This window comes from Muntiacus reevesi, chromosome 13, assembly GCF_963930625.1.
Source record: "Muntiacus reevesi chromosome 13, mMunRee1.1, whole genome shotgun sequence".
Classification (NCBI taxonomy): Eukaryota; Metazoa; Chordata; class Mammalia; order Artiodactyla; family Cervidae; genus Muntiacus; species Muntiacus reevesi.
Window position 1 is genome coordinate 9,179,751 of NC_089261.1, and position 13,376 is coordinate 9,193,126.

The 13,376-nt window shown below is 55.7% G+C and overlaps 2 protein-coding genes across 3 annotated transcripts in view; one reads left to right on the plus strand and one right to left on the minus strand.

Annotated features, from left to right (window-relative positions):
• Positions 1–316: 316 nt before the first annotated feature.
• FICD (FIC domain protein adenylyltransferase) lies at positions 317–5,509 on the plus strand. Its single transcript, XM_065904105.1, has 3 exons — positions 317–397; positions 1,741–2,099; positions 2,910–5,509. Exons 2-3 carry the CDS (start codon positions 1,799–1,801, stop codon positions 3,983–3,985), a joined length of 1,377 nt encoding a protein of 458 aa, XP_065760177.1. The 5' UTR covers positions 317–397; positions 1,741–1,798; the 3' UTR covers positions 3,986–5,509.
• A 1,357-nt stretch (positions 5,510–6,866) lies between these two features.
• SART3 (spliceosome associated factor 3, U4/U6 recycling protein) overlaps positions 6,867–13,376 on the minus strand; it is a 39,371-nt gene continuing 32,861 nt past the window's right edge. For both annotated transcript variants that reach the window (XM_065904292.1, XM_065904291.1), the window contains exons 14-19: positions 12,868–12,944; positions 12,096–12,264; positions 9,861–10,315; positions 9,203–9,355; positions 8,409–8,599; positions 6,867–7,779 (exon numbers count right to left, since the gene is read on the minus strand). In XM_065904292.1, the coding sequence (XP_065760364.1) occupies positions 7,602–7,779; positions 8,409–8,599; positions 9,203–9,355; positions 9,861–10,315; positions 12,096–12,264; positions 12,868–12,944 (1,223 nt within the window). In that variant the 3' untranslated portion in view covers positions 6,867–7,601. The remainder of the gene's footprint in view (positions 7,780–8,408; positions 8,600–9,202; positions 9,356–9,860; positions 10,316–12,095; positions 12,265–12,867; positions 12,945–13,376) is intronic.

Consider the following 13,376-nt stretch of genomic DNA (forward strand, 5'->3'; position numbering starts at 1 on the left):
AGGCATTCGGCACCTCGTTTCCCTGTCGCTACCCAGAAGGCCCCGAAGCCGCCTAGGTGGGGGTTTTCCCCGTGCCCAGGGCTCCCGCTGGTCGCCCTGGCCCCGCCCTCCCTATTGCTTATTGGCCCTTTCGAGCACGAGATCGATACAGGAGTCAGCCAATGGGAGCGGCCCACGGCGCGTCTTTCCCGGGAAAGCGGAGGCCGACGCGGGAACCCGGAAGTGCGAGACGCCGACAAGTTGAGGAAGCCAATCCGCTGCGAAGAGGCTGGCGGACCGACCAATGGCGAGCCGCCGAGGGCGGGGCCAGGGCCGGCGGCGGAGGTCCGGGGAGCCGGCAGCCAGCCGCGACTGCGAGCGCTGAGAAGGTGGCAACAGGGCCCGGCAGCGGCGCGAGGTGAGGAGGGGGTGGGCGGGGAAGGGTGCAGCGGGGCAGTGGACCCTGGGTGGGGTTCGGAAAGGGGAGGGTCCCCAGGATGACCTTAGTTCAGTGTCCTCTCGGGTCCTCAGTTTCCCTCTCCCTAGCTAGTGAGCATTGAGATTCGTGCCTCCCAGGAACACACTTCCTCCCTGGCAAGCTGCAGCCGTGCCGGAGAGCCCCGACCAACTAGACGGAGCAGTGACCCGCACCTTCTTCTGTACCTCCCCATTAGAGTTCGTACCAAGCCTCTTCAGATGTTCTGTATCGACCAGCCAGGCTCCCCCTGAAACGTCATCAGTTCTGGGTCTTGGTCTAGTCCCAGGAGTTGGTGCTTGGGCCCTGGTTGTGAGTTAAGGTGGTGGGGAAGACCTAGGTACTCTAGACACAGACGCACTGGGGATTCGTTCCTGATGCCTGTTTACTTCTTGTGGGTCGTCTGGATGTTGACTTAGTGTGTTAGTTTTCCTCAGCTGAAAAGTTAACGCCTGGGGCGGCTTACCTCCGTGGGATGATGAGGGGGGAGATAAGGCACAGCTGGTACTCAGCTCAGTACCCAGCACACCATAGTTGCCTAATAAATGCTTATTGTTGGCATGGTGGTGCTTGCAGACTGGACTCCACTCCCACTGCCAGCCCCAAGCACCTGCTCACTGTCGTAGAGGGCAATCACGCCTCAGACCCACAGCCTGAGTTCCTCTTAAGATGCTCTAGACTGCCCAAACTCTAGGCCAGATGCCTGCTGGACAGGCCAGGGCAGGAAACAATATTGTGGGTGATATCACGGCCAGGGCAGGGGGAGGTGGTTGCCAGGTGGCAATAAATCAGGCCCCCAAACAGATGTACTTCTCAGACCAGCCTCAGAACTGCCTTAGCTGTTGGACACGTGTCTTGTGTATCCAGAACACCCAGTTTCGGGTCTGAGGCCACAGAGATTTGTGCCTAAGTGGGGAGACTAGAGCCATGGGTTCCGCACTCAGGTCCCAAGGCCGTCACTTGCTGTCCGAGTGCCTCTGGGCAAGGGCCTTCACTTCCCTGAACCTGTGTCAGCTGCAGAGCCGGGCTTCTGCTTGAAGACCACAGGAGAGGCTGCCACCAGGGTTCAGCACAGGGCCTGGCACACAGCAGGTGTTTAGTAAGTGTCGAGCTGCAGCAGTGCTCCTTTGCAGTCGCACCACCCTGGACATGGCACCCGTCTTTGCCTCGCCCCCACCCCTGGTCATCAGTTAAGAGGCGTGGGGGTGAGGGGGAAGGTCTCTGAGACTCTGCTGAAGCCAGACCTGTGTCCTGAAGGTGTCGTTCCCCTGCTTCACCTCCTGCAGGTCCTGCTGTCTCCCAGGCCCCTGTGGATGTGTGCAAGGGGCCTGCCTCTGGGCCCAGATGACACTCACGCCAATGGCTTCGGTGATGGCAGTGACTGAACCAAAGTGGGTCTCAGTCTGGGGCCGCTTCCTGTGGGCGATGCTGCTGAGCATGGTGCTGGGCTCCCTGCTGGCCCTGCTGCTGCCACTGGGGACGGTGGAAGAACACTGTCTGACTGTGCTCAAGGGCTTCTACCTGCTTAGGAGCAAGCTGGAGCGGGCGCAGCCCGCCATCACCAAGTGCACCAGGCCGTCCACGGAGCTCAGTCTCACCTCCAGGGGTGCAGCGCTGCTGGGGGTCAAGACCAAGGCCTCTCCAGGTAAGACTGGCCATCTCTCCTCAACGATCATTGATCCCACAGGTGTTCAGAGGGCCTGCTATGTCCTGTATGCAGGGCACGTGGTCGCCCCGAGCTCCCAGCTACACAAGGTAATAGGTGGCCAAGACAGGGGTGGTGCTATGGAGCAGAGGGAGCCAAGGGAGCATGCCAGGAAGGCTCCCTGAAGGAGGGGACGCCTGCGGAGAGACCTGAGGGAGAAGGTATGACGGGAGAGTGATTCAGGTGAAAAGGGTAGGAGGGCGCCGCACCCTTGAACTAAAAGCCACCCAGGAGGTGTGGCTGGCACTGAAGGTGGGAGGGCGGCAGAAAAGGGCCAGGTGTAATGGAGGGTCTGGTTGAAAACCATTAGGTCAAAAGGTCCAGGGATGAGGAGGTCCCCAGGGCCTAGCAGCAGTGGGGAACCCGTCACACTCAGGGTCTAAAGGGGCAGGGTGGATGCAGGGAGAAGGGACCTGCACCTCCAGAAGTCACTAGAGTGGCTGCGAGCTGGAGCAGCTGTAGGGGAGGGCTGCCTGATGGGAGCTGTGGCCATCCAGGAACACGACCGCTCAGAAGGGGCCAGGGCACCCAGCTGATGCCCGCACAGTAGAGAGTGGCTCGGGGTCTGAGTGGACAGTGACCAGCCCAGGGCCCCACGGGGCTGCAGGGAACAAACCTGTCTGCACCGACAGGCACACGGAAGGCAGGTACAGCCTGGCTGGAGGGGGCCCTGAGGCTGTGGGGGAGACAGCCCAGGTGACGGGCCCCCTAACATCCTCTGCCTGCTCTGTGCCTCTGGCTGTTTCCTAGCCGGCAAGTTGGAGGCCAAAGCAGCTCTGAACCAGGCCCTGGAAATGAAACGGCAGGGCAAGCGGCAGAAGGCCCACAAGCTCTTCCTGCACGCCCTCAAGATGGACCCGGGCTTCGTGGACACGCTCAACGAGTTCGGCATCTTCTCGGAGGAGGACAAGGACATCATCCAGGCGGACTACCTGTACACCCGCGCGCTGACCATCGCGCCCCACCATGAGAAGGCGCTGGTCAACCGCGACCGCACGCTGCCGCTGGTGGAGGAGATCGACCAGCGCTTCTTCAGCATCATTGACAGCAAAGTGAAGAAGGTCATGTCCATCCCCAAGGGCAACTCCGCGCTGCGCCGGGTGATGGAGGAGACGTACTACCACCACATCTACCACACGGTGGCCATCGAGGGCAACACCCTCACCCTCTCAGAGATCAGGCACATCCTGGAGACACGCTACGCGGTGCCGGGGAAGAGCCTGGAGGAGCAGAACGAAGTCATCGGCATGCACGCAGCCATGACGTACGTCAACACGACCCTGCTGTCCCGCGTGGGCTCCGTCAGCATCAGCGACGTGCTGGAGGTCCACCGGCGGGTGCTGGGCTACGTGGACCCCGTGGAGGCTGGCCGCTTCCGCACCACGCAGGTGCTAGTGGGCCACCACATCCCGCCCCCACCACAGGAGGTAGAGAAGCAGATGCAGGAGTTCATCCAGTGGTTCAACTCGGAGGACGCCATGAACCTGCACCCGGTGGAGTTTGCGGCCCTGGCCCACTACAAGCTCGTCTACATCCACCCCTTCATCGACGGCAACGGCAGGACCTCACGCCTGCTCATGAACCTCATCCTCATGCAGGCAGGCTACCCGCCCATCACCATCCGCAAGGAGCAGCGGTCCGAGTACTACCACGTGCTGGAGGTCGCCAACGAGGGCGACGTGAGGCCCTTCATCCGCTTCATCGCCAAGTGCACGGAGACCACCCTGGACACTCTGCTCTTCGCCACCACGGAGTACCCGGTGGCACTGCCAGAGGCCAGACCCAACCACTCTGGGTTCAAGGAGACGCTGCCGGTGAAGCCCTAACGCTATAAATCCCTCCTTGGTGGCAAGGGATGTCCCAGCAGAGGGAAAAAAACTCCACATTTCTAGAAACCTAGTCGTCTCCCAGAGCAGGAGTAGATGGGGAAGGAACTGAAAACATTCGTGACCTCCAAATGTCTCTTTAAAGAAGAAAACTAAATTATTACGCCTTGTCCCCAAGATAACTTATAACTGAGCCAAGTTATTTATTTCCCTTTGAGCTGGCACACGTGTGGTGTCTGCTGGTGGCCCTGGCCCCTGGGGTAGTCCTAGTGGCTTCGGGGGCATCCGTGCTCGTGTAACTAGAACACAAGTTCTGGAGCAAAATTTGCACTAAGGTGAGGAGTGTGGGCTGAGCCCTGGAGGAGTAACTCCTTCCAGCACTTTCTGGAACCAGCTGAGAGGGTCTGTGCCTCCCTGGGACGTCAGCACGGCTGAGGAGGACCTGGCTGCAGCTCTGAGAAAGGATTGAAAGCTTGCTTTCTTACAGGTGTTGGCACCCCTACAAAGAGATTAGTGTTGTGACTAATCTTACTGCTAGAGCAGATTTCTGAGACAGGAAGTGAGCATTCACCATGTATCTAGTTAGACACCTTGCTTAGTCCAAGGAACATGCTTTGAGCCACAGTTTCCAAACCTCTGGTACCAGATATGGCTGTTTTTCCGCATCGAGACTTTTTCTAATTAAGAACAGGGGTGTGGCTAGCCTGGTTTCTATTGATGTTTCTCATATTTGCAGCAATTCAGACCATATGTCTTAGTCTAAAGTTTCTCTGAGTTTGTCACCCGACAGTTAAATCCTGCTCCAAGTCAAGTGTTAGGACACATCGGAGAAGACAGATGCCAAGTCAGTGCCAGACAAGCGTTTGTGATGAGTTAGGATGCCGCTCTGTAGGAACCAAGAAACACCCTCGACCACAGCCAGGATGCATCCCTCTCATCCACTTACCTGCCCCATGGCCCCTGTCCCCTTGGGGGCAGCAGCATAGATGTGAAACGTTACATGTAACACACCCAAACTGTCGTTATGGAGGCAGAGTTTTCTCAATCATTACCTGGCACAGGTGCCAACACCACTGCCGCTGTTCAGTCCAGAGGCTGGACACCATCGAGCCCCTTTCCGGGGACCGAGCCGGTGACATCCAGCACTGGACTGTCGGTGTCTGAACGAGGGTGAACGCCCACCGAGTGCTGTGTGAAGAGACAGTTCAGATCCTGATGGTAAGGAGGACCCTCTTCTGATGTAGTAAGTGTTTCTACAGTTACTTAACTGTGTAACAAGCAGGGTAGTTCTCTAAAAGAGAAGTGAAACGATGTATGCAATGGCCCCAAGTGAGTTATTCAAGCCTTGATACGAAGTATTTTTGTATTTGTATGCCATAAGATATTTCTTAAACCTTAACTCTTCTACCGTTTTGCTTTTTGTAAGCACACCAAGGAAGCCTGACTGAAGGGCTGGCTTTGTACTAGAGGGAGAAATTTGCACTTTAGCTATATTTGAACGGTATTATTTTAACAAACTACTAATAAAGTATTTTGTTACATAAATGCCTGAGACTTTGCTACCTTCCTCAAGAGATGTTCCCATCTGTCCTAGGGATGAAGGAGGGACTCTTTCAGAACTTTAGCCCTGTATTGTTGTGAGAAAAAAAGCAGACAGACCCAAGACGGTAATGTCACAAGAAAGTGAGACAGAACTGGTTGGTTATGCTAACGGGGATGAACCACTGACCCTGCACTAAGACTGAAATAACTGGAATGGTTTTTCATGTATCTATTCACCATCAGTTCCCCCTCCACCCCCAAACCCACTCCCCCCAAGCCAGGGACAACACAAACCCACTCCTGAGTTCCTGAAAATCTATTTCTGGAACAGTCAACATCTAAATGGGGTCCTGCTCAAGCCTGACAGGCCCACCTCTATAAGGAGCTCTGTGCACACCTGAGGATGCAGTGAGGGCAGAGGACTGGAGCAGCGAGAGAACGCCACCGGTAACGAGCACCCCGCGACCTGGATTGAGAAGCAGAGGTTCACGGCCCCTTGGTCCCCACCTGACCCACAGCCTCTCACCCACAGAACAGGCCTCTGCAGGGGAGCGGATGGCCTGCCACCCCCAGAGAACACTGGCTCTTCCGACAGCTTCAAAGCTGCTGCCTGAATTCAAAAACACCTAACAAGCATTCTGTGCAAAAGATGAGGTACAGAGAACCTACAGATTAAAAGGGTTACTAAGAAACAATAGGAAATTGGCAGTTTGTCTGGATGGCTGACATTACCGTTACTCACGTTTCTAGAAATAACGATAAAACCACGGTCTTTAAGTCTGTAGAGACAGGTGCTGCAATAGTGGGGGCGCTGTGATGTCTGGGTCCCCCTGCGGGACCCAGGGGGTACAGGGGAGAGGTGGAGATGAAGACCAGCTGAGCAAGGCTGAAGCTCGATGGCAGGCGTGTGGGCTTTAGAGTACTATTCTGTCTACTTACTTACCTGTTTCAAATGGTCCATTAAAAATGTTACACTAGAAAGTACAGTAAAGCCTGACTGATGCCTAAAACCTTTAAAAACAGATAAATGAGCCAATTTTCCACCACAAAGGAAAGAATTCCAATATTTTCCCCCAGAATGCCTTTATAAAATCAGTTTTCCCTACTGAACTGGCAACATCATTTTCAAAGGAATAAATGCTGGATAAAAGATGAGGGGTAGAAAAGCTGTAAGCGCCGAACTGCTGTAAACTGGAGGTGTTACAACTGAAATGGTTTAAAGCAAAACAACCGGATCTGACTTACAAAAGGTCTATTTACACATCTATCAGGTAAAGCAAGGTACACCCATTTCAAAATACATATTTGAACACACATCTGAGTACCTTTCTGCAAGAAGTTTTTAAGAGAACTTCAGTTTAATAAACAAAGCTAAATGGAGAGAATTTAAGTTTGCACTTGACATGGTGTTTAAACAAAACCAAAGGGCTGAAACTCAGTATTTAGACAAAGAACACAGTTCACTAGTCACTAGGCAAAGAAAATGGTCCATAGCAGATGGCGCACAAAGTTCCTACACAAAACAAATGTCACAAATATTTTGCTTTGAGGAAACAAAACAATGGGTTGACAAGTCATTTACAAATACATAATATAAAAACGCACAGCCCCGTGAACAAAACTCCATCAGATTTTTAAGTGACGTCCCCTCCCCACCCCTTTACTAAAATAGGCCGTTCTGGTGAATTACTAGCATCTGCCATTTTGTCTTTTAAAAATTAAAAGAGTGACGGGCACATGTGCAGGGTGTAGGAAGTGTCTTATAAAAAGGGACCAGAGTTGGCCAAAAATACTGGACAGGTGGGCCTCAGAACAGTGTGTGCGAGTTTCACTTGTTTCTCAACTCTTTCAAGACACACAAGTATCTCAGGAAACTACACCCTGCACCCAGCCTGTGGAGTGATGGTTTTCGTCCTCTTGCCCTCAATATGAGGGAGCACTCGCAACTTTCCCAGTCCTGCCTAAACCAGAGGAAGCGTGTGGCCGCGCCCCTGCACGGTCAGGGCCCCGCTGGGCACCGGGCATCTTCCCGGCCAGCGTGAAGTAAGGCATCTCCCTTCTCGCACTGTCCCACTCACTTTCTCAGAAGCAACTTGGCGAAGTCGGCATTGGACATCTTGGGAGCCTCGCTGGTGGCCGGGGTGGTGCCTGCCGGCAGGGTGGCAGGCCCGTTCTCAGCCTGGGCGCTGGGGGCGCTGGGGCGCTGCAGGGCGCGAGGCAGCAGAGAGAGCTGGGTCCTCCCCTTCCCCCGCCTGGAAGAGCAAACAGTGCATGGGCCTCCCAAAGCGACAACTGGTGAGGTGAGCCAGGCCGGTCCTGGACCACCCCAACACAAAAGGTGGAAAGCAACAGGCAAGAAGGCTGAGACAGCCCTGAGCTCCCTGCCTCGCTATCAGGTGAAAGTGACTGTAACAAACTCCGCCTTTTCCACAACTTTTGGCCAGGGCCACCCCTGTGCAACACTGTCACACGTAGTGTGGACAGAACGGCTGTGACCGCACAGACCTCACCAGACAACCTTGCAACCTCGCCGCCTCGTGCCCATGGGCTGAGAACACACCTCTGCCAGGGTTATAGGTGGCGAACACCCGGCTGTCAGGTTCGGGTCCCACACACGGGGATCCACCTGTCAAACAGGACTTCAGAGTGACCACCGTCTTTAAAAAAACTTTTTAAAACTAAAATAAACCACCGATATAAACCAGTGAACACAAGGGATGGCCCACTTCTGGGCTGGCCCTCGGCGTGGACTTGCTGGGGAACCCCTGCCCCGGGACGGAGCAGGCAGGCCCGACCCTCTGCCTAACTCACTGCCCTGGAGGGAAACAGGGTCACCATGGGGCCCCCGCGACCAGGCGGCACCAGCGCGCATGACACTTACGCCCCGTAGACCTGCCGCGGCAGCAGGGCGCTCCCCGGGGCCTTCCTTGCCTCCGGCTTCTCCGGAACCTTCCTCTGCGGCGGGTTGCTGATGGCCACCTTGATGACGTTCTCTCTGATGGTCATGCCGTCCATCTTCAGGACGGCCTGCGACGCCTGGGATTCGTTCTCGTACTCCACGTAGGCCAGGCCCTGAGGGTGGGTAAGGCCTGGCCAGGTCAGCGCTGCAAGCCAGGACGCGGCTCCCCACGCAGGCCCCCGGGCAGGTTCAGAGAGCCCCTCCCTCGCGTTTCCCTGCCCCGATGTCCTGTGCCTCTGGGCTGCCCATGTATTCGTCAGCTCTCAATTAACCTGGACAAACGTGAAGGGGCCTCTCAAACCAAACTCTTCTTAAACAACCACTCAAAACGTGGTCAAGGATTTCACAGGAGGCTGAGGAACCAGGGGGGGACATGCCAAGGGGGACACCAGGGCAGGGATTCAGGGAGAAGCCGGAGGCCGCATGAAGAGGGGTCCAGGCAGGAGCGAGGAGGCCGCAGAGGCGGGCACCTCGCCCCAAGGCCCCAAGGCCCGGACCCGCACTGGAGCCCCTGCTGATTCGTAGTGGTTGTTCCTGCAACACCTTTTCCTTTTCAGTAAGTGATCCACACACAAGTGAACCTGACTCCAAACAGAAAGAGCCTCGTGCACCTATCCTTGTTACCTTCTTGTCTGTTTCTTAGACAAACCAGAAACCACCCTAGAACCAAGCAATCTGAACAGAGGCTCGCCCGAGCTCCAGGCTCAGACACCGACCTTGGGTTTGCCGGCCCGGTTGGTGACCAGCCGGATGTCCTTCACGGTGCCGTGGGCTTTGCAGATCTCCTCGAGCTCCTCTTTGGTGCAGGAGAAGGGCAGGCCCGACACGAACAGCTTGTGCTTCTCCAGGGCAGTGCTGTACCTGAACACCTGCGGGGGAGGGAGAGGACTCACACCCTGGGCCCGGCCCAGCTCCCCACACCGCAGGGGCAGGCCTCATCCACAGGCCGGGCCAGAGCCGGCTCTGGGCGCGAAGAACTGCTCACTCGCCCTGGGCAAGTCCCTCACTTCTCGAAGCCTTCACTCCCTCCCCTGGAAAACTGCCAGAATGAAGGCCGCCATTCTCCGAGTCTGGGTGAGGGTCGGAGGGTCACACACCAGACGCTGGGTGCGGCCCCGTCACTCCTGACCATCCCATGGCGAGGAGCTATTACACGTGCCTACTGTTACCATCAGCTGTCAACACCAGCAGCTGAGTGACCCAGCCTGGCGCAGAGACCTCAGCGAACCAGCTCAGAATGCACCCAGTTCACTCAGGCATTTCACTCTTAACAAACATTCCACTCAGATTCTAAATACGAGACGCGGCAGGAAAGATCATTTAGTCTGTCCCACCGCAACCCTACGGAAAGGCGGGCTTACCCCCCAAACCAACCTTGAAGTCGGGGTTTTTGCTCTTGTCCACACAGGGGGAGACGAACATGGGCCGGCCCTCGACGCTCTGGCGGTCCAGCTGCAGCGCCTGCAGGGCCGCCGCCTCCTCTCTGAACTCCACGTAGCAGTAGCCGCGGAAGTCGCCGCGGTTACTGAAGATGGGGCGCACCTCGACCACGTCCCCGCAGGCCTCGAAGAGCGGCCGGAGCGTGGCGGCTGGCTCCCCCAGCCCGTAGGGCAGGTTGCTGACAAAGACGGTGACGCCGTCCTTGCTGCTGTCGTGCGGCACCTTGGGCACGTCCCTCCGCCGGGCGCCCACCCGCACCTCCTTCGGCTCCGAGGGGGGCTCCGCAGCCACGGGGGCGATGCTCCCAGAAAGATCAGCTTCGGAGCCAGGCTCCGCTTCCCCGGCAGGAAGAACGCTATTCTCCACCCTCCTGCGCTTGGAGGGCTGCTCTGCAGGTTGTCACGGGAGAGAACGATTAGGTAACGGTCTCCTGGTGCTGGAGCCGGGGCGCGCCCAGCAGGGAGACAGCTCTCCCCACCAGAAGCCGGGACCCCTGTGGATGCCGGGGTGCATGCCCCCCACCCTCTGCCAGGTCTCTCCCGACCCTCCCAGCACATCCCACTCCTTTCCACGCCCCAGTGACATCCGGGGGAGGAGACAACTCAGGTGCAAGTGACATCCTAAATGCTCATCGTCCACGCTCAACCATACAAGATATCAAGGTCGGGGGTCTCTACACTGTCCCAGCAAATCCCTAGGACCCCTCCTGGAAAGCCCGGGACAGAAAGGGGGATGGAGCCCAGGGGCCACATGTAAACAAGCACCTCGGTGACCCGGAAGTGCATACTCCCCGGGCCGCCCTGGAAGTGGCACAGAGCACGAGCTTCTCCTCACATTCATGACTGTCCCATGTCCTTCCACAGAGCTTAACAACACACTACTCCAACCCGCGCTCCCCACTGCCGCCAGGGGGACAGGACTGAACCGACCAGTGTGGGCGCCTGCTTCCAGGCCTTTCTGTCAGTTCCCCACTGGCCTCCACATAGGGTCTGCCTGAAGCACTCTGCGTTCCAGAGCGCTGGTGGGCGGGCTGGCCTGTCTCACGGACCCCAGCACCCAGCCCCCTAGCAGGATCAGGGCCCGAGGCTGCAGAGAACAGGCCAGCCTGCGCTCTGCCGGCCTCTGTCCTCCCACTGGACACTCACTCGCCACCCCCTGATGCCGAGGTGCAGCGCACCGCCCCACAGGAGGTCACCTCACCCCTTCCTGCAACCCTTTCGCTGACCCCTGGTACCTTCCCGGCCGCCACCACGGCTCTCACCCTCAGCTGCCCGAGTCCCCGGGACACGCCACTGCGGTCACAGGTCCCCTGTGCCTTCCCCTGCAACACCAGAGCCCGAAAGGGCAGTGAGCTACCCACAATCATGTCTCAAGGCCCCAAGAAACGAACGACGACTCCATCACTTTTTACTCCGGCTGCAAGTTCTGCACTAGGAAAACGGTGAGCCTCCTTTAGCGTCTAGAGACCACTCTACCTTGACCGACTTTGCTGAAATAAATCTGACCCACACCTGCCCACACATGAAATGGCAGGGGTACAGAAACACAGGGTGGAAAACTCTACAAGTCAAACTGCCTGGTGGGAGTCAAGTGAGGGGAAGGAGGGGTGCAGGTGCAGGGCAGGGGTCAGCTGGGCGCCAGGGCCTGAGGGTACAGAAAAGCCCGCCCTTGGTGCAGAAGGCAGGGAGGAAGGCAGGCACCACTCAGGAAGAGGACGGTGGGGTCAGGCACATCAGGGAACGGAGCCCAGGTGGGTGCCGGCAGGGGTGGCACCTGGCGCAGGCCTGGGAGCCAAGCAGGGGAGGCGGGCGGCACCACGTGGGGAGGCAGCGACCGGGAAGGCGCTGGCACTTCGTCTGTGTCGCTCGCTCTGCTGTGTCCCACTCCCTGCAACCCCATGGACTGTAGCCCGCCAGGCTCCTCTGTCCATGGGGTTTCTCCAGGCAAGATACTGGAGGAGGTTGCAATTTCCTTCTCCAGGGCATCTTCCCAACCCAGGGACCAAACCTGCGCCTTCCACACTGACAGGGAACTTCTTTATGGTCTGAGCCACCAAGGAAGCCTTGCCAGGACCTTATTCTCAAACGGTTCCAGAATAAAGTTCTCTGTGTTCAGTACCCTGTCTGGAGGTCTAGGATGTTCCAGTATGAAACTCTTGCCAGGCATTACCTTCCTCATCATCACCCCATTCCTTTTCATCGTCCTCGTCGGCTCTGTGCTTGTCCGCCCCTCTGGTCTTTTTCTTCTTCTTCAACGCTTTCTTCTCGGCCCGGGCCCTCTTCCGTTGCTCAACCTTTTCTTCCTCTTGCTGGGCCAGGGCTGCTTCCTTCTCCGCAGCCTGGAAGGTCGGGATACGACGCGTCACTGGATGCGGCCGTTACACAAAGTCCACTGACTTGTGAAAGCAGAGGTGAGCGCACCCGCAGGACGGCCACCCCCAAGAGACCAGGAAGGGGGGGGGGCTGAGTCCCACCTTTTCAGGCCTTAAGGAGCTACAGCTCAAGTCTATGGTATGTCTCACACGACCCCCAGGAATGACCCACCAGTAAAAAGAAAAACATCTATGAAACGGGCCCTGATTCATCTGGGGGTGCTCATGTTCCAACCACTAGGCTACATCAGTCAGGCTCCTTTTTCATCTTCTTCGTCTATTTCAATAACCTTTTAAGTATTCCACTACCTAAAGTATTTACTGCTGGGGCTAACATTTTAAGCCAATCTAAAAAAAAAGATAGTCTTAAACACTGATTCAAACATCTCATAGTTAACACATTGAGTAAAATACACTTCTTAGGATGACCCCAAAGGTTTTAACAAGGAACAGTCATACCAAGCACAGTCAAAATCACTATCAGAATTGTTAAATCCACTATACTCCAATAAGAAATTTAAAACAAAAAGCTTTCAGAAGTTCAAAGACTTGAAACAAGAGTATCATTACCTTAATTCTCTGCTCATTAACTCGAGCTAGTCGAGTTTCGGTTTTCTGAACAGCTATGTCCCAGTCTTCTAGAGTACCTTGAGAGGAAGGAGAAGCAGACTTTCACTTCTCTGGATTTTGAAGGATATAAAAATATAAAATTGTCTTAATTTCCCCACACCTCCAGAAGAGATCTCTTCCATCAAACAATAACAACTGGAGAATCGGTTTTCCATTTTAAGATTCATTTGTGTAGGTTTCAAGTTTCAGAACTCAAATAGTTCTTACAGGTCTATTTAGATCACCCCTTCTCTTTTAGAAAAAAGACTTGAAAACCAGACTAGGTTCTATTACGAGTTCTCCGTGGCGGATTATTGAAAACATTCTAATGCAAAAGGTACAAAACATTTGTACTAAGATCAAAAGATTTTAATTAAGAGCTCCTCAGATGATAAATGTTGAGGTGTTTTCCTTATTGATGCTGCTGTTTAGGTGTCTATTTCCAGTTCTAAGTGACTCATAGTACCCCA